At 46.6% G+C, this 19951-nt stretch overlaps 1 protein-coding gene across 1 annotated transcript in view; it reads right to left on the bottom strand.

The window, feature by feature from the left end:
* IL2RA (interleukin 2 receptor subunit alpha) overlaps positions 1–14127 on the bottom strand; it is a 41958-nt gene extending 27831 nt beyond the window's left edge. The window contains exon 1 of the mRNA XM_007167442.2: positions 13942–14127. Coding sequence (XP_007167504.2) covers positions 13942–14005 — 64 coding nt within the window. The 5' untranslated portion in view covers positions 14006–14127. The remainder of the gene's footprint in view (positions 1–13941) is intronic.
* Positions 14128–19951: the final 5824 nt, after the last annotated feature.

Below are 19951 nucleotides of genomic sequence, written 5' to 3'. Positions count from 1 at the left end.
TTTTCACCTGGATAACCATGGAATTTCCACTGGAATTCTGAAGAATGCCAGATGGGTTAGTGTGATGCCGGGTAGAAACTCAAGACCGAAAGGGAAACATGGGAAAGAAGGAAAAAGGAAAAGGTCACATGACATGATGGAGGCATCCAGACTAAGAGTTACTCGTCAGAGCCGTTGTCCCATTTGGGTGTCAAACAGCAGCTGGCCATGCTGACACGGACCCTAAGTGTGGCAGGCACCCCAAATCCACGTGTACAGAGCCTGGGAGGACCCGGGTCAGATGTTGCCATCAGAAACCCGCACCTGCCGCCCCACTCCACCTCCCGGGGATGCCCGCCATCCCCCTAACTCTGGGACACTCTTCTTCCCACCAGCTCTCAAGAATCACACTCAGTTTTAAACAAGACACACGTGTGTGCTGTTTGGATTCAATGTTTGAGGCCCCCGCCCCCCAAATTCGTATGCCGAATCCTTACTGCCCAACGTGATGGTGTTAGGAGGTGGGGCCTTGGGGTGAGGTGAGGCCATGAGGGTGGAGCCTCAGGGGTGAGTTTGTGCCCCTGTAGGGGTCACGAGAGAGCCGGCATCCTCTCTGCTCCCAGCCATGTGGGGACACAACGGCCCTCACCCAAACCCCACCACGCCGGCCCCCTGATCTCAGATCCCAGCCTCCAGGAATAAAGTGAGGAATGAAGTTCTGTTGTTCTGAGCCCCCCAGGCTTTGGTATTCTGTTAGACCAGCCTGCACGGACTAAGACATCACCATGCGTTTTGGATGGGGATCAGACCCTTGCATGGAGAATGTCAATCCAGACATGGAAATGGAGGCCACAGACTGCCCGGAGGGGAAGGTGCTGATTTAGGTTCTGGGGTTCTTGGTGCTTTGGGGGCAGCCCTGATCTGCTTGTCCACTGTGACTCGCTTAAGTCGGGTTTAGGGTAGACAAACAGCAGCCTGAACGTATTTCCCAAATCTGCATGTTGGCAGGCGCTGCCCCATAAATAGAAGGATGAGGATGTGTCAGAGTGGGCGGATGATGGGGTGGGTGACACAGGGTCGGGAGGAGGTTATGTTAAGATCGTCGATTAAATGAGACCCAAAGCCCTCCCTGGTACTCCAGGGACTGGCCTCAGAAAAGCAGCCTCAGCTGAAAGGCTTTTGATGAATTCAGTCTGTGGACTCAGCCTGGGCTGTCCTCCCTCAGCCAGCACTGAAGGAAACAGGCTCCGTGTTCCCCAGTGTTAAAGTGCCAGCTCTACACCATTCCTGTCTTCCCTAAATTCTTAGGTAGCACCGAAGTCCTGCCCTCTGCTCAGTGCCGTAGGTGGGTGCTGTCCCTTTCAACAGACACCTCAGGTTTTACAACCACAGGTGATGGTCCTGCAAGGGGCTTTTGTGTCGGGCTTCTTATAGAATTTAAACCCAAGGTGGCAGCACTTTCCAAGGACATGGGAACTTAAGACCTGTTACCATGATTCACTGGGAATTGCTTTGCGCTGAAAAGGACAGATGGGGCTCGCCAAGGATGTGGTAATTGTAGCGTGAACCAGATAGACTTCCTTCCGTAGTGTGAACTGATACCTTCAGTCCTGCTTACAAACGGACCGGATGCAGGTAGGGGAGCTTGCCGGCCGCTGGGGGGCTGAATGGCTCGGTCAGCACAGGGCTGAAGGGATGACTTTTCACTCCGCTATAGGGTGTTTATTAAGCCATACAATGTCGGGACCGAAAGGGGCTTAGAGACCCTCTCTATCCATCTCCTCGCATGCTTAGACAGTGCCCGCTCTGTCCAAGGTGTGTGAGACACTGCACACCGGGCACTGATCAGGGTACATATATGGACCTCTCTGGTCCTCACAGCCCCTTATGAAGTAGGCTGTTAGGAATATTCATGACAATTAATACAATGATTATTATATAGTACATTATTATAATTAAAATATTAAATGTATAATAAATTAAGATATACAAAGTACTACAGTATGATTAGTATAGTTATAAATAAGAAACATTTAAATATGATTAATTATTAGATAGTCGTTCTTACTGGCTCTGTGTCATACACGATGGCGGTGAGGCCCCGACAGGGTCAGTGACCTTTGCGGAGTCGCACAGCCAGTCGGTGTGAGGCCAGCGTTTGGACCCGCAGCCTCACAGGTGGAGGTGCTCGTGACCCCGTTCACCCACAGTTTCCTCCCTGTGTCTCAGCTGCATCCTGTTCGTGTGGCCACTGTAGCCTCTGACCGCCCACCCCGTCCCACATGTGTCCCACATGGTGGGAAGGCCATTGCGGGCATCTTTGGGTGGGGTGGGTGCTGGAGCTTGGAGAGCAGATGCTGGGTGCTAACGTACAGAGATCATTCAGGCTGGACTCTGCAGGGACTGGGGATTCGTAGGGAGTGCGGGGCCAGCCAAGGGAAAGGAACAAGGATTTTGCCCAGGGTTCCTGGGCAGCTGGGTGGATAGTAGTGTCTTTCACTAAAATGGGAAATAGAGGAGGAAGAGTAGGCCTGGGGCCACAGCTCTGGCTGTACTGAGTTTGAGAAGTCTGTGAGACAGCACTGTGGAGAGGTGCTCTGGGCCTTGGCTGTGCAGATTGGAAGCCCAGCAAGCCATGTTTACTGAGCGCCTACTATATCCTGGTTACTGTAGGCAGGCCGCCGCGTCCCACTTTATACCCACAGCAACTGAAACCCATGGAGGGTAGAAGAGCCTGCCCACCACCAGCTCCCCACTAGGTCACTCAGCGCCCTCCGGGGCTGCACCCCCTCCCCCTGTCCCGCCTGCCGTCATACGCACGGACGCCAGAGCCAACGCTCTAAAGCCCAGACCGCATCCTTCCCTTGCCCACTCCGCTCTGTGGTACCCATTCCTCCCAGGATACAGTCGAAGCCCCTGTACTTGGCAAGGCTCCATGACATAGCTCACAGCCCAGCCTCAACCACCTCCACCTCTGTCCCCCGCCTGAGCTCTCCGGCCTGGTGGACCATGCCCTGTCTTTTGTCGTTAACCTTGCTCACGACTTAGCTTCCACCTTCTCGACTTCTGCTTGTCCTGCAGGCCTCCCTCGTTGTCACTTTTCTCTGGGAAGCCTCCTGGACCCGTCTCTTTGGTTTCGGGCATTCCGCTGCACTCCCGAACCACCCGCCATTTCTTTACACAGTGCTTGCCACACTGTGTCCCTCAGATGCCCCCACCCTGCTGGAGCCTGCAGAGAATGGTACCCAGCGATTGTTTTAAAGGAAAGTAGAGTCACACAAGTTCAAACCAGAATCTGAATCCAAGCCTGCAGAATCCCAAGTTCATGAGCCCTTTCTGCTCTCCCAAGATGCTTTCCAGTTGGGAAGAATCCCAAATAGGCTGATGAGATGCGGAAGATTATGAGGGGAGGATGCCCCTAGGCTTTGAAGTCATAGGTGAGGAAGCTACGTTTGCAGAATAGGAGACCTGCGGGCTGGGGGGCCTGATGTGCAGAAGACATGCAGATGGTCCAGGTCAGAAAGAATATGGGATGCCAGGCAGAGGAAGTGTGCCCCACAGGCAGCGGGGAAGGATTTGAGCTCTTTGATCAGGGGAAAGGCATCACGAAAGTTGTTTTCAGGAGAATTAATTTGGGGATGGATCAAAGAGTGACTTAAAATGAGACCTGGAAGGCTTACCTAAGAAGCCCAGGGGAGTTAATGAGAGCTCTCAACTGTGTGCTTCCTTTGTACAGGGATGGAGCCGGTAGCCCGCCTCCATCACTTTCTTGGGCGCGGGAATGACTGCTTCACGACTTCAGTTTCCTCATCTGTAAAATGGGAATGATCATGGTGGTACCTGACTCACAGGGTCGTTGTGAGGCTTCTGTGAGGTAACAGGTGCAGCGCACGCAGTTACCCTCCCAGGAGGAGGAGGAGGAGGGCGGGAGGCTGAGGTGTCCTGACAGCTCTGTTCGCAGACCCTCTGCACAAGCCCACTGCAAACTCAGGCTAGGGGAGTGAGATTAACGAAGCCCTGGGAAGAGGGAAAGTGAAACTTGATGGCCTGGCCAGTGAAAGGCGTTGAAAGTCAAAAGTGAGATAAACAACGACCCGTTTGCACATCAGAGCCGAAATGCTCACCCTTTGCGGTCCCCGTGCTCTCCTGGGTGTCAGCAGGATGTCAGCGGAAACTGCCCTTTTATTTTTAAAAGGTTTTGGGGTTTGTCATTTTTTTTTGTAGTTGTTTGTTTTGCTTTCCACTTAAAATAAGGAGTTTTCTCTTCACAAAGATCCTTTTATTCTAAATCAGGCTCTGAACAGAGGTGTCACTACCACAGGGACCGGAAACGGATACCACACTCAGCTGGGTGCGCAGGCTCTGGCGGGTTTCATCAGCCGGGGACGCCGTGACAGCCCCAGCCGCAACCAGGAAAGATGCCAGATGCGCAGCCTCCCCCGAAACTCCCGGGAAACTCACAGAGCCCCGAAGCAGGAAGAAGCTGACGTCAACTTAGCCTTCGGGGATTTCAAGCAAAACTCTTAGAAATGAGTCCTCTGCCCTTTATTTGGTATCATGATCTTTCTCTGAGGAGATGGGCCAATTTGCTCCAAGGACCTCATTTCATGAAACTATGTATATGTAGTTATACACACACGCACACATATATATATATATATACACACACATATTATATACATGTGTGTGTATATATATAAACACACATATATGTACATATATACACATATATGTATATATACCTAGTATATATGTATGTTTGTGTATACATACACAAACATGTATACATATAAACACATACTCTCTCTCTCTCTCTCTCTCTCTCTCTCTCTCTCTATATATATATATATATATATGTTTTAAGGAAACACTGTTGCTTTGCTTTTAAGTATATAAGGTAACCGGACTGACTAGGTTCCCTTCATCCCTTCCTTGGAGGGGAAGGTCCTTCCTGGGCGTTTAGAATGGGGGAGTGGTTCACGCTCCGCTGAGGACATGCCATCGGTCAGCACTGTGTATAAATGGTACTTCTGCAATACCTGGGGCCTGTGGGAGCCATCAGTTTCTTCTTCAAGGAATGTAACTACTCCCACCTGAAATGTTCCCACTTTCTCGGTCAGGGACTTTCTCGAGCAAAAGAAAGCTTCTGCGCATCCTCTGACTATGTTGTTATAAATTCAGAATCTGCGGTGTTTGATTTCAATAACTTCAGTAGTTGATAATGACCAAGTAATGCTCTCAGCCCTCCTTTCTGTCCCAAATGTTAGTGTAAATGTGAGGCAATTCTTGATTCAAGAGGTACGGGGACTCGTATAAGAACAAACATTTGTCTGTGTGTTCCATCCACTCTTTCTTTGTATTTGCATTTTAGATCTCAGCTTGTGTTGGCATTATCTGTGCGATATATTTCTCTCCTGCTGGATGGTGTGTTCCTGGAGGCCAAGGACTGGGTTACATTCATCTCCTAACCCTGTATCTGACACATAGTAGTTGCTCAATAAATATTTGCCAAATGAATGAATCAACAAAGGAATGAAGCAGTGCCTGAAGGTGATGCCACAGGCAAGACTGTCCGCATCCACCCTCCTGCGTCCCTCCTCCACCTGTCACACCCATCCTGTCTGTCTACCTTGGCAGCAGTGTTTTCACTCTGAAAAACTTCACAGCAGAGAAGACTCCCACCACCATGCCTCAGAGACACACCTATCCTCGCCTTTGTTTTCTTATTGCTGAGGATACAAAAAGCAGCAAGACTTCTGAAGGAGGTAACTATTTTGGGCCCAAACAGAAAAGAGTGGGTGATTCTGTGGGCAGAGATTCCTGAACGTGGTGGGGTTGACTCATGCCCGGAGGTGCTCAGAATTTCCTCTGTTTCGTGGGCGTCTGGGGCAGACGTGGCTCGACTCGAGTGCTTTCTTTCAAGCACAGTCAAATGCAGGAAAGACACCCCGAGCTGCTGTTTGGGGCGTAGAAGGAGGGGGAGAGCGGGATTCAGAGAATTTAAGTCTGCAGGGGCTCTGTGCGCCTGAAGAGGTCAACTCCTAGAGGAGATGGAGGGATCACTGCTGGGCATCTGGGGTCGGAGTCTGTAGGAACAGGCTCGTTCATTTACGCACAACCACAGTAGCAGCAGGACCTCCTCAGAGCAGACTCTCTTCCACTTTTAAAAAAGTGAAAATAAACTTGTTTACTAACGTGGTTCAGGAGAAACGTCAAGAACGCGGGCTCTGCATCACTCCAGCCTGGTTCGCATCCTCGCTCCCCACCCCGGTTGTGTTCCATGGGCTCACTTACTCACTTCTGTGAGCCTCAGTTTACCAGGTGCAAAATGGGGGTGAGAACAAGGCCGACCTGATTTTGAGGATTATCCGAAGGAATACTACGTTTTCACATAATGCCTGTAAGAGAGCATGTAGGCTGTGAATATTAGCTCTTGTTATTATCATTCATGTTTAAAATGTTTCTTGGGGAGTTCCCTGGGGGTCCAGTGGTTAGGACTCGGCGCTTTCACTGCCGTGGCCCTGGGTTCAGTCCTTGGTCAGGGAACGAAGATTCCACAAGCCACGCGGTGTAGCCAAAAAAAAAAAGGTTTCCTGCAGCAAGGCTGAAGGCAAATAAGCCTCAAAGGAAAAAGTGGGTACTGGGATCAGGGTTTGTGCCAGGCCTGCCCCAGCCAGCCGTCTGTTCTCCAGTTCACAGCTTCGCCCACCACTTAGCTTTCTCTCTCAAGAGGGCTTTCCACGCTCTTTCTTTTAAAGGAACCAATCGCCTCCTTAGCACTTACTTTTTATTCTTTAGAAACCTGCATCTCTTTCTTCTTCTCTTGGGAAAAAAGTATTTAACTGTTCCTAGTCTCCTGATGCCAGCCTGCCCTTTCACTGCATCCAGAATGATTGGAAAAGGGGGGAAAGCAGCCCAGGAAGCAGGTCTCACTAGTCTGACCCAGGCTATCCACCTTACTTGGTCCCTTGTGAGCGTCGGGTCAACCCCAACCATGGCATCCACACTTTGGTGCCTTAGTGTTTCTGCTGCCTGAAATCCTCCTGGGTACCTGACCCTGGGTTCAGAGTGCAGGCACCATGGCTGATGGAAAGCCACATGGTCAGGGTGGATGGGGGCAAAGTGTCACGTGGGTGGTCAGGATGGAGGTCCCAGAGCTCTGGCCTTGTGGTGTGTCGTTGGCCAGGGCTAGGTCGGGACATAATTTGGATGTAGGGAAATAAGACCCTGGACTTCTTGACTGTTACCCAGAGGTGTCATGTGGCCCTGGTGATGCTGATTCAGTGACCCATTGTGGGAATGAAGTCTACCAGACCCCAACGAGGTGTGTAGACACTAGAGGATCAAAATGAGAGGAGGCGAACACAGGTGCTTCTTGTCAGAGCAAAAGTGCTAGTTTTTATCAGATCATTGCTAGCCATTTGAGCCTCATCTTGCTCAGCACGCAGCCAACACAAAATATGAAAAAGTTCGTTCGGGTTTTTCCGTACTGTCTTACGGAAAACCCCAAACAAACTTTTTGGTCAACCCAATATTTGAAATATGGGTCATTTGTTTCGTTGCTCTCATTAACACCTCAATTTTCAGTTGTTACTCAAGGAGCATGACCCACGTATACAACTGTAGCAACATCATTAGGAAACGCCACCCTCCAGCCATCTTCTGAGATTCAGAAGCACAAGCTTAGAGCCACCTTCTCCAAGAAGCCTTTCTGAACGTTCCGCGAAGCACCTTACCCCGCTTTGATCGCTGTGGCATGCATCAACTTTGCTACATACCACTTTGTAATATTTGATCTTGTGTCTTTCCCAGACTGGTTTTCCCATTTTACTTGCAAGTTCTGTGTGGGGTGGACACACCACATATTTCTTCTCTCCTGTGACAGCATTGCTACTCAAAATGGGTTTTGGGCATTAACAACATGGGCCTCACAGGGAGCCTGAACCAGAATCTCAGCCCCCATCCCTGACATCCTGAGTCAGAATCTGCCTCACAACAAGCCCCTAGGTGACCTGTAATAGATTAAACTTTGGGAAATACTGTGCTAGGGCACCTATTCCTAGTGAATAGAAATAAAACAATGGAATTGGACCAACCATGGAATCATTATTCTGTGGATTTCAATCCTAACCGCATCTTGAATCATTTGAGGAGCTTAAAAATAATGTTATCCTTATGTCCAATTCTCATCCCCAGAGAGTCTGACCTAAGTGGTCTTAATTGGTCTTGGGTGAGGCTCGGGCATCATTTGTTAAAGTTTCCCAGACGCACACTTAATGTGCAGTTCGTGCTAGAAACCACTGCTCTAAATACATTTCCCAGTTGGACTTGTGTTTTCTCCCTGATGGAGGCGAATCCCAGAGTAACCTCCAAACAAGTCAAACAGCCAAAAACTTCCTGAGTAATCTTAGAGTGGAAAATACCTGAAATACCTAGAGATGATTCTATTATTGTTTTCCCCTAAATGGGTGACTTATTTGAAAGCCTGAGAGAGGGAGGGATTCAGTGATGGCTGTTGACTCATTGGCAAACACTGCTGCCTCCCTTGGCAAGTCTTCAAGGTGGGAGTTGCTCAGCAGATGTTTTATCTCCAGTCTTAGGCCAGAAGCAGTTTGAGAGCAAAGACCTTTTCCATCTTGGTAATCCTAACACAGGGATGGATGGATGGATGGATGGATGGAAAGATGGATGGATCAATGGATGGAAAGATGGATGGATGGATGTCACTGAGAGTCGACGTGAAGACCTAAGGGGAATATTGGACTGGAATTTGGGAAGCCTGGATTCTAGTCCTGGCTCTCCACTTTTCTTGCTTGCCTGGTGTCCTTGGTACCTTTTTCTTACTATCTTGTCTAGGCACTCAGGCCTTTTAGGTTGCTTTTGCCAAGCCAACTATAGCTCCCTTACCAGGGAGCATATCTTCCTGTGTCTCATCCTCTGTGCTCACAACAATAGCTGTTCAGATATTAAAGAACCTCATTGGAGGTCCTTCCTGGAGACCCTGGTTGATAGGGAGGCTACAACCCCAAATATTATCCACAAAATTTTGTGCATATGTACAGTTTTCTAAGGAGACAGTTAACAGCACTCGTCAAATTTGCTCAAGGACTCACCACTCAAGAAAGGTTAAGCCAGATGGAGTCTTGCTATCACTTTGTTCTTCCTGTTGGGAGATTCAGGATGTATGTATAGGAGTGATAAATGAGGTCTGTCTTTATGTGGTGAGGTTCTATGGACCATTTTTTTTCCCCCTTGATAATACTTGGGGCAGCGGCTGACTCCACCTAAGCAGAACTTCCTGAAGAAATTACTAGAAAGGGTGGCCAAAGAGGGAATGAGGGAGCTCGTTAAGGGTCTCCAATCTCTCTTCCCCTGATACCTGCCTGGATGAAGAACAGGGACCCCCAGTGGCTTCAGAGGGCACCTGGGTGGGCTATGACTGGTACCAAGGTGACACACATTGTTAGCCTGGAGAGAAGGAATCCTAGATTCTAAGTCCAAAAGGATCAGAGGTCATTCCTTCAGCCTCCTGCCTGGCTTGGGAAATCTCTACACCACTTTTGACAAATTTTCATTTAGGCTCTGCTTAAACACTTGCAGAGAAAGGGAGCCCAGGAGTTAATGGAGAGGAAAAGGATAGAGGAACTCTTTATGCTGTTTGGCTGTTGGACGCTCACCAGACACAAATAAACCCACAGTTCAAAGTTTTACCATTTTTTTGGCTTTGCCACGCAGCATGTGGGATCCTAGTTCCCTGACTAGGGATCGAACCTGCGACCCCTGCATTGGAAGTGCAGAGTCTTAACCACTGGACCTCCAGGGAAGTGCCCAAAGTTTTACCTTTTCAGCGGCATTCCCCACCCAGCCTCTGTCACCTTTCCACCCAAGTCTCCTTCCTTTTCTGATTCTCACTGCCGCCTAAAGTCTGGGGCAGGGGAGCAGATGATGAACAAAAGCCAAGATCCTCTCCTAAAGCCAAGAATCTACTGGTTTGCCATCTGGATGCTCTTACATTTGAAAAGTATGAAAGGCACATATCCCTAATTTCACTTTCTAGGAGGGGAAGTTAAAACATAGAGATTGGAGGGCAGCAGAGAAGAACTGGAATTCCGCCCCGTCCATCTTCCCAGCCAGCATACGCGCCCCTCTGTGGCTCCCCGACGTGGCTGGAAAGCCTTGACCACTTTCAGGGATGCAGCGCTTATAGCTTTTTGAAACAATCGATTGAATTAAGGTCCTCTTTCCTTTTCTCATAGGGAATGGCCTCAGATAAAGAGAAGAGAAGGAGGTTCCCACTCATGTAAGACCTCCCCTGTGAGAAGCAAGGAAATCATTTGAGGGCAAAAATGCCCAAAAAGCAAATAGCAGAAGCCTCACCCAGCAGTGAGAAGTGTTTTTGCCTTGACGTTTACAACCTCGCCTGAGTGCTGCGCGGTACCTTCCAGGAGTTGGAAATAACCTACAATGATACGTCAGCCTCGGCACTTGGGCCCGCAAAGGTCTCTTAACCCAGACCCTGCTGTGTATGTCTTCGGTTTGGAAACTTTTTCATCCAAAAGTACGCCGGCTTGAAAAGGCCTTTCGACAGAGCTTATTTTATTTCCTGTTCAGAATTCTTGACATAGAGCGATAGAGCTAGAAGTCAGTCTTAGGATCAGCTCCATCAACCTTTTCATTTTGCAGAGAAACTGAGGCCCAGGGAGGTATAGCAATTTGCCAAAAATCATGCCCTTCACCTCCTCTGACGATGGTCGTTCGGAGGTGCCTTGGACCACTTTCTGTTCCCTGCAAAGTTCAGTATCCCTGACTCTTCTCTCCACTGACCTCAGGTGACATGGCCCCCCTTCCCAAAGGAACTCTGTTTATTTTTATGGTTTCTGCTGATCATTGGAAATGAAGGGAGCGGGAAGTGAACTTGAATGACCACGTTGAGGGCTAGCCTGACTTAAGGGTGACTGTCGCTATGATAGGAATGACTTTAACAAGAAACAACACAGAAGCCTCCAGACTACTCAGGGCTTTAGCCAAAGAAGCCAAGAAGTCTTCTCTTCGGATGAGTGGAGTTGAGTGCAGGAGCTGTAGAGCTCATCAGCCGTCCTCTATAGCATCTCTAGCTGACTGTCCATCAGTGAAGTCAACTCTTTTTGGTGCCTTAATTCTCTCAGATCTCAAAAGGAGCAGATGTACGGGTGATAAACAGCACTGCCTATTTAAGACATGCTGTTTTTAAAGAAAGTAGCAACTGTTTCATGAGGTACTTCCTCAGTTTACCAAAGCCCCATATATATATACATCTTCTCCAAAGTACATCTTAAAGGTGAGCAAGGAAACAGTGGTAATAACACCTTGGGATCTAGAGAAATTGAATGATTAAATATGAAGAGTTAAACATTTTGTGTTTTAATGACAACTGTGAAGATGGAAATTCCAGTGTGGGCAGTCATCTTTACAAGAAGGGATAATTAGACAAAAATATCATCTTAATGGGTTTCCGCATTGTGTTTTTTTTTTTTTTTTTTGAGTCTAGGGCATGAAGATTTGATCACAGAATTCCTAGAATGAAAGAAAGATGATCAAGGCATAGATAAACTCTCAGAATTTCCACAATGCTGAGAAAGGCACCTTCAATAACGTGCCTGTTGGCAACATCAGGAGAATTCTCTTTTCAACCACATCCCAGGACCCAGTAATACAGAGACTCAAAACACTCACGTTGACTAATACATCCCCTGTCACCCATCACAATTTTAAATGGTGGCTTTGGAAATTTTCAGACTGAAAATCTGCCTTATGAATCAGCTAGAAATTGCATCTGTTGACAGTCTGATTGATTTCGTTAGCAACCTCTCCCTTCTGAGGAATAAAAAGATTTGTTTATTTGAAGACTGGGTTCCCCTGGGAGGAAAAAGTCTGAGATGAGATTATTTCTTACCCTGGAGTGGTTCCTAAGCCATATGTGGATCCCAGAAACTCAGCCCGTGTCATTCTCTTTAGCTACCAAGTCCTCACTTGCCTCTGGATGGGACAATTTCACGCCCTGTCTGTGCACCTACTCTCTCTACGGAATCATCTCTGTAGAGCTCGGACCCTGTCTGCAGGGAACAGAAGGAGCACATGGCTGAGAAAACTGGGTTTGAGTCCTGGCTCTGTCACTGCCTGTGTGATCTCTGAGTTTTGAGGTCTTCTTCATCTCATGGGTTGGTGACGTCCACCTTGCAAAGGGGCTATGAAGAGTAAAAGAAGACTTATACGTCTGGCACATAGAAGGTACTCTATAAATGGTCATTTTTACTTTCTAGTAGTCTTTTATTGACTCCCAAATGAAGTTTAAATTTTTAAACTTGCTACGAAGGCCTTGGGTCATTCATTTGACGCCATCCTACATTTTCAGTCTTAATCCGCAGCAACCCCACATCCCCGTCCAAGGCTGGGGGCTGTTCCCTGATGCTCTGCTGTGTCTTTGCTCCTGTGGGCCTCTCTATCTGTAATCTCCACTCAGGGAAATTCACTGCCCCCTCAGGGCACTTTTTGCTGCTGCTTTCACGAAGCTTTCCCTGATACACCCCCGCTCCCCTAGAACTTATCCCATTCCACCCATACTGCTGTTATTATATCTATGCCTTTCTTCCCCTTACTAGGTTATATCTCTCTTAAGGAGTGAGGCTATGTCTTGTTCATTTTAGTATTTCCTACAGTGTTGAAAAGGGGAACAAGACGTATTAGATAGATTTTTGAAGATGTGAGTGTATGAAGCAGTCCTCACTGCTACAAGACCATTCACATCTTCAGATAAGTCATCATCGGCCGGCAATAACACGCGTTTACTTGAAATGTGTTTCCCAGAGATGGGGCATGATTAACTGTAAAGACTTTTCTGTTCTGGCTTGGCTTGACCTCCCACTTTGCAAAAACCCTGTGGAGGTAGAAATCTCATTATAAGCCTTCCTAAAATCACGCCCACTTTTCACTTCAAAGTAAAGAAGATCCTGCACCTGGGTCAGTTCACAGCCCAGTGACTTGGTCATTTCCCCTAAGCAAGCAAAAAAGACTCCTTATGCATCATCCTGTTTCACTTCTTAACATATCTTTCTGTGGCCACTTAGCGTCATTATATATCTAGAAACGAAGGATATAAAATCATAGACTCTGATATCTTACCTGTTTTCCTGCATAAGCAAGGGAAGACATTATTAGAAAGTTCACACTCAGTTAGGAAGGAGGTTTGAGGTAGAAGTTGGTGGTTTCTTATTGCTTAAAAAAAAAACCTGACAAACCCTTTTGAAAGGATGAAAGGAATTCAAAACTTTCATATATATATATATATATATACCCACGTACATACATACATGCATATATACACATAAGAACATAGGAAGAATTGATGTTCTGAAAGTCATATGCTTATTTTTTTTAAACTTCTATAAAGTTACACATATAAGAAACTTCCTAGGTATTATTTCCTGAGGCAGTAAAAAACAAAGTATACATCCTTGAGGCTTAACTTTTCTGAGCTCTTAAATGATCCCAATGTTTCATATATGAGTTAGTGATATCTGCCGCACATTCACCTGGTCTTAAAGAGACTCCTAGTAGATTTTTAGTATTGTCTTACAACTTGGTGGGTGCAGTGGAAAACTGAATTCAGTGGAAAATCCAATTTCTTGAGGACTCTGCTCATTAGTATCTGCTAACATTCAAATATCACATCACCCTCTTCTTCCCAGAATCAGCCGTCAAAGACTTTGAGCGACAGAAGAGCCCACCGTTCCAAGTTCTCTTTATAGGTCGGCGATAATTGAGGCATAAAAAGGGCCCCCCGGTGGGCTGTGAACATAGGGGTAGAACCCAGGATTCAACCCCCTTCCCCGTACTTTCTACTTAGGTGCCTCTCGGATTCTGTGGCTGGGGAGAGTCGACATCCTTAGCCTTCCCAGGACTCCGAGGGCACCAGTGACCCCTTACCTGTCACGCAGCCAGGTGCAACGATGAATACGAAGAATCCCCACATCAGCAAACCTGGCTCCATCCTCCGGGTCCCTGGGATCAGCTGCCGATGTGGGGGCCAGGAAGAAAAGGTACTTCTCTGCAGAATGCTGGGTTTCCTTTCAGCCTCTTGCTGGCATCGCGCTGGGAGGCTGGGGTAGGATCAGTCCGCCCAGGTTGTCATCCTCGCTGGTCCATCCGTCTCTAGGACAGTCAGCACTTGCTCTATATAAGTATTAGCCTGGTTTGTTCAGTCAGGAAATCGTGCCTACCACTCTCTTCTCTAGTCTCAAATATAGGAAGTGGTTTTAACCAGCTTTTTTTTTTTTCAAGTTCAGTTGCTGGGAGGTGTGGGCCGGGGTTGGTGAGAAGGATTGGGGTTCGTGTATGAATCCTTTCTTCAGCTTCCCCCTGAAAAGGAGAGGGAGATTCCCCCTGCCGTTGATGGAGGGTGAGCAAGCACTTCTTGGCAGTGGTCTCAGCTAGAGTTTCATAAACTGACGTCACTGTGAAACTGAGGTCCTTCCCCAGACTTGCAGCTCCCCGAGGAGTGGGCAGGTGCCACACAAGATGGGGGGCAAGGTCATGCCAGGAGTGTGGGAGAGCAGTCTTGGTCCTGGACGGGAGTTTCCTAAAGCTGTCTGACCACGGATCCCTTTAAAAAGTCTAGTGGGCATCCAGGTGGGGTCTCCATACTCAGAACTCAGGAATACTCTCCCAAGATTTATAATCAGTACTAGCCATAATTATTTCACCACGATGCTCTGGGTTCCTGCATGTGAGTTGTCATTTTATAAGATGTTTTGCCACCAGATGTGTCTTTCTCTTAAAAGATCATTACTGGGGACTTCCCTGGTGGTGCAGTGGTTAAGAATCCGCCTGCCAATGCAGGGGACACGGGTTCGAGCCCTGGTCCAGGAAGATCCCACATGCCACAGAGCAACTAAGCCCGTGCACCACAACTACTGAAGCCCGTGTGCCTAGAGTACGTGCTCCGCAACAAGAGAAGCCACCAGAGTGAGAAGCCCGCGCACCACAATGAAGAGTAGCCCCTGCTCGCCACAACTAGAGAAAGCCTGCATGCAGCAATGAAGACCCAATGCAGCCAAAAATAAATAAATAAATTTGTAAAAAAACCCCAAAAAACAAGGATCATTACTAAAATGTGGACTTTGGTTTTCGATGTTGGGATGCTCAGGATTTTTGCTGCCATGTGTGGGATCTTTAGTTGCAGCATTCAAACTCTTAGTTGCAGCATGTGGGATGTAGTTCCCCGACCAGGGATCGAACCTAGGCCCCCTGCATTGGGAGCGCAGAGTCTTAGCCACTGGACCGCCAGGGAAATCCCTTCCCTGTTAGAGATCAGAGCTATCTTCTGATTTTCACGAAATGGTTGACTGTGTTTTGCTAAGTGGAAATTCATGTAATCACGTAGTTATAGTAAAATACAATTTAAAAAATATTAGAAAGCAAGTGAAAATATTGACAAAAGGAAGAACCATCCAGGCAAGCCAAAGCAGTTCATGGTTCCAATATGTGTTGTTGATAATTCTCCAAGAATATTCTGATATTCTCTAAGAAAGGCAATTACGATCTCTGAAAAGGGCCTTGAAAGGCTGCACATGAACTAAGAGTGGTTTCCAGGGTAAGTACCAGAGTTTGCAGAGAAAAGCATGAACTGATCTCTTTCCGGGAGTGAAATACTTTATCGAAATGTGACAGGATCATCTTCTACGGTTCCAGAGCAGGCTTATGCTCATTGCTGAGTACTTGCTCCGCAACAAGAGAAGCCACCAGAGTGAGAAGCCCGCGCACCACAATGAAGAGTAGCCCCTGCTCGCCACAACTAGAGAAAGTGCTTGCTCACTCTCCATTTCAAACTTTCAACATTTCAACCGTGTGGATGAGTGCGGCAGTTCCTGTTACCTGCCGGGCTGTCCCTGTTATTTAGCTGGAGATTTTGCCTGGCTATGGTTATCATCATATAGTTTTGAAATAAACTTACAGAAAAATTGGAAGTATAATATAAATAACTCCCCCCCCCCCAAAACCATGGAAGAGTAGCTGCCACTGTGATGTTCCAAATACAGAATTGACGATGTTCACTTTGATCCCTTGATGCAAGCGGTGTCTCCCAGGGGCCCCCACTTTACAGTCACTATAACCCTGACCCTAACCCTCTTTGTAATAAATAAGGACTTGGTGATAAGATGTAAATATCATGTTACACATCAAACTTTCAATTTATTCATTTATTTATGTGTACAGGCTCAGGATTTTCTATTTTATTTACTGGGTTATAATCTATTGCTGTCATTTATTTCAGTGCTCAAACTGTCTCCTGTTTGTCCCTGCGAGTCCATTCAAGGTGGCTTCTGTGTCCTTTTGACACATCTCCATCATTCTTTCTGTACTTCTTTGCTTTGGGAGCATAAGGAGATTTTTCCAGGCTCATCTTGTACTTCCTCTGTCCCAGCCCTGGAATCAGCCATTAATCCAAAGAGTCCGGGTTCCTTCAGAGGGAAATAGTGTTTTGATGCCAAGATATGCTCATTGCTATTGGGGTGGCACTACTCCTAGGCTCTCCCAATGAACAGAGCTAGGGACAGAGCTAAGGAATACATGCATGTACACACACACACACACACACACACACACACACACCCTTTACATCTATATTTATTTCTGTATCCATCTACACATATTGGAAACCATGAATTCACACTGATACATCCCAACATCCCAATTCCAACTGAGCACCACAGGATTGAATTCTAGTTTTTTTCCTTTTCTGTATGTGTTGGTAACTCTCTTCCCTGATGGTGGGAAATCGGCTTCGTTAGCCCTTGTCTGTTTACATTTGATCAGCCCCACTGTATGTTACCAGTCTCTCATCTCTGCCGCCACCCCCTTCCGCACACAGGTACCCTATTCTCCCTACTCAGGCTCTGAATCCCTGTTCTGAGCCCACCCCCAGACTGAGGGAATGGCCCCCTCGCCCTGATCAGGCTCTGACAGCTCTTACCAGGTCACCCCCCACCCCGGCCCCCATGGATGTCCTTCTGACCCTGCTTGGGTGCTGCACCCCCATCCCAAGTCATTCCCCTTGGGGATGACTTCCTCCCCTTGTGTGAGGTCTGACACCCTTGCCACCAGCACTAGGTGTCAGCCCCCTCCCCCCATGTGGGGGGCTCTGATAACACTAGTGTATCTGCCTGTCTTTGTGAACCCCCCTCACCCTGATCAGGTTCTGACTCCCCCCGCTGGGCTGCTCCCTGTGGGGACCCCTGCTCCACTCTGCTTGGACCCTGACTCCTCATCTTGGATGGTCTCCCCATAAAGACACCCTCCTCACCCCCTTTGGGCTGTGACTGCCCCCCAACTCTGAGCTACTCTGTCACCTCCCACCTGACACACAGTTGTCTCCCCTCCTTTGCTCCACCAGAAAGCTTTAGCTGAATTATTCAGAAAGGGAAGGAGAAGTGGACGGTTAGTGCCCACCCTTCAAGAGTAAAGCAGTAAAAGGAAAAGGAGGCCAAATGTGCAATCCAGACAAGCTCAGAGAATGAGCACACATGCAGTGAAGAAGCAAACCAACCATAATGACCTCCAAGCTTTTAAGGTGATTCATATGTTTTTAAACTCTAGAGAGTCTTAGGAATTAATATTTCTTCTTGGAAAGTAACAGTTACCTAAAGTTTACTAAAACCTTCAGTTTTATTTTTATTTTTTTATTATTTTTTTAAAATTTATTTATTTTTGTCTGTGTTGGGTCTTTATTGCTGCGTGCCGGCTTTCTCTAGTTGTGGTGAGCGGGGGCTACTCTTTGTTGCGGTGCACAGGCTTCTCATTGCGGTGGCTTTTCTTGTTGCGGAGCACGGGCTCTAGGCGCACAGGCTTCAGTAGTTGTGGTGCATGGGCTTCAGTAGTTGTGGCTCACGGGCTCTAGAGTGCAGGCTCAGTAGTTGTGGTGCACGGGCTTAGTTGCTCCGCAGCATGTGGGATCTTCCTGGACCAGGGCTCACACCCATGTCCCCTGCATTGGCAGGTGGATTCTTAACCACTGTGCCACCAGGGAAGTCCTCAAAACCTTCAGTTTTATATCAGTTTCTTTTTCTTCTATGAAGTTAAAGTAAAATTAAATTTAACGATATATATTTACAAATTTTTGAGGATCAAAGAAATATTAACCAGGACTTATAAGGTACATTTGGACTGAAGTAAGTAGCAAACATTAATCTCACAGATTAATTCACTGCTATGTAAAATAATCAAAACTTGAATTTTTTTTGCTTTACAACAGAACCTCCCTCAACCCCTCCTTACAATAATTAGAAGAGTTAAATCCATTTTATTTTATTAGTAACAAAATAATAGCAAAATAGATTAAACATCTTTTATTTTACATTTTTATTATTAAAAATAATATACAAACTATGAAAACAAAAATAGTGATTTGGGGGGTCTTTTTAATAATTTAGAAGCTTTATTCCCACCCCTCACTGCCAATGAGCAGATGGATTTCATATTAGTTCAACTGGAGGTTTTCTTCCTATAGTTGTCTGGGAGGTCTTTTTAGTCAAATAACTATAATTTTTATGAGTGGTGTTGCTGAATTAAAGCCTCATATCAGAGGCTTGCATTTGACATCTTATCCTGCACTGGAATGCTGAGGAAAAAGGAGGAATGTAGAAATTGCACACTGCTCAAAAAAATGATCAGTTGTTTTATCTTGGGAAGCTCACTTCTCCATTTTTAAGAAATTTCAGGTTGGAGTTTTTCATTTTCACTTTGAAATGTTAGGATGTGTTGTTTAAGTCAGTCCCATGAGGAGAACCATGTTAAAACTCTTTTAGTCACAGAGCCAAGTCAACATGATATAAATGTGGGGATTCGTTAAACTGAATAATATCATAAACACATGATGAAATTAAAACCCCAGTTACAGAACAGAGACTAGAGACCAATAAATTGACAACCACACCATGACAGTTGGTGGGATGGAGACGGCCAGCAGTCCCCCAAATCATCCTTCCCTTCTTCTTGGGCGAATGATTAGAACACATTCCCTGGCCTCCTTGAGCTAAGTGTGGTTCTGTGGTGATGTTCTTGCCAGGAGACGTTAGCAGAAGTGATGTTTAGCACCTCTGCCTGTCTTCCCTTCTTTCCAGCTGGCTGGAATGCTGTGACCAGAGTAATCGTGGAAGTTGGGTGCTCCACCTGGGTTGCTGAATGCCTGGAGCACAGCTACCTATGGCCCAGAACATGTACCTCAAATTGCTATATAGGAAAGTGGTAGATTTTTTTGTACATCAAGTCACATTCTTGTTGGGTCTTTTGTTACAACAGCTTAGCTTACCCTGACTAATATTATTGGTCCCAACAGACCGATCAAACATCACGTGCTCCTGTATCGGTGATTTCCTTGGGGCAGCAGGCTTGCTTAGGAAGGACTCAGGCATTCTCAAATCCCGTAAGAACAACCATCATAATAGCCTCAGTCTGACTCATCATAAATGGAAAAAAAACCCAGCATTTTGTGAGCTTCTAACCAAAAATGTTTTACCTTACCTTTTCAAAATGTAGGGCTCTAAACACAAAATCTAGCTAAATGATTCAATTGTTTGACATGTTATTCAATCCAGGTTTCTTCTTAATATTATTTTAAAGTTTCACAGAAACGTCTTGACCTCTGAACCAAGACGTTGCTGAAGTTCAAGTAGCTAAGCAACACCTAGTCCACTAGTACAGCAGCAGAAAAAATATCTTTAAGTATTTAATGGATTGCAATGATGAAATATTTACATTTACATTCATATTAATGAAAAGCTTTAAAAATATATCCCCTGAATTTTTCTAACAAAATAAGAAGACCAGCTCTCTCTCGGCACTAAGATGGACTCATGTAAGACAGATAACTTGGTTATCTTTTACAGTTTGCACTGAGCTGAACTTTCAGTCTTGTCTCCTGACCTTGACAGCACAGTGT

This window comes from Balaenoptera acutorostrata, chromosome 3, assembly GCF_949987535.1.
Source record: "Balaenoptera acutorostrata chromosome 3, mBalAcu1.1, whole genome shotgun sequence".
Taxonomy (NCBI): domain Eukaryota; kingdom Metazoa; phylum Chordata; class Mammalia; order Artiodactyla; family Balaenopteridae; genus Balaenoptera; species Balaenoptera acutorostrata.
The sequence above is the reverse complement of the archived record's forward strand: the minus strand, read 5'-3'. Positions and strand labels throughout refer to the sequence as shown.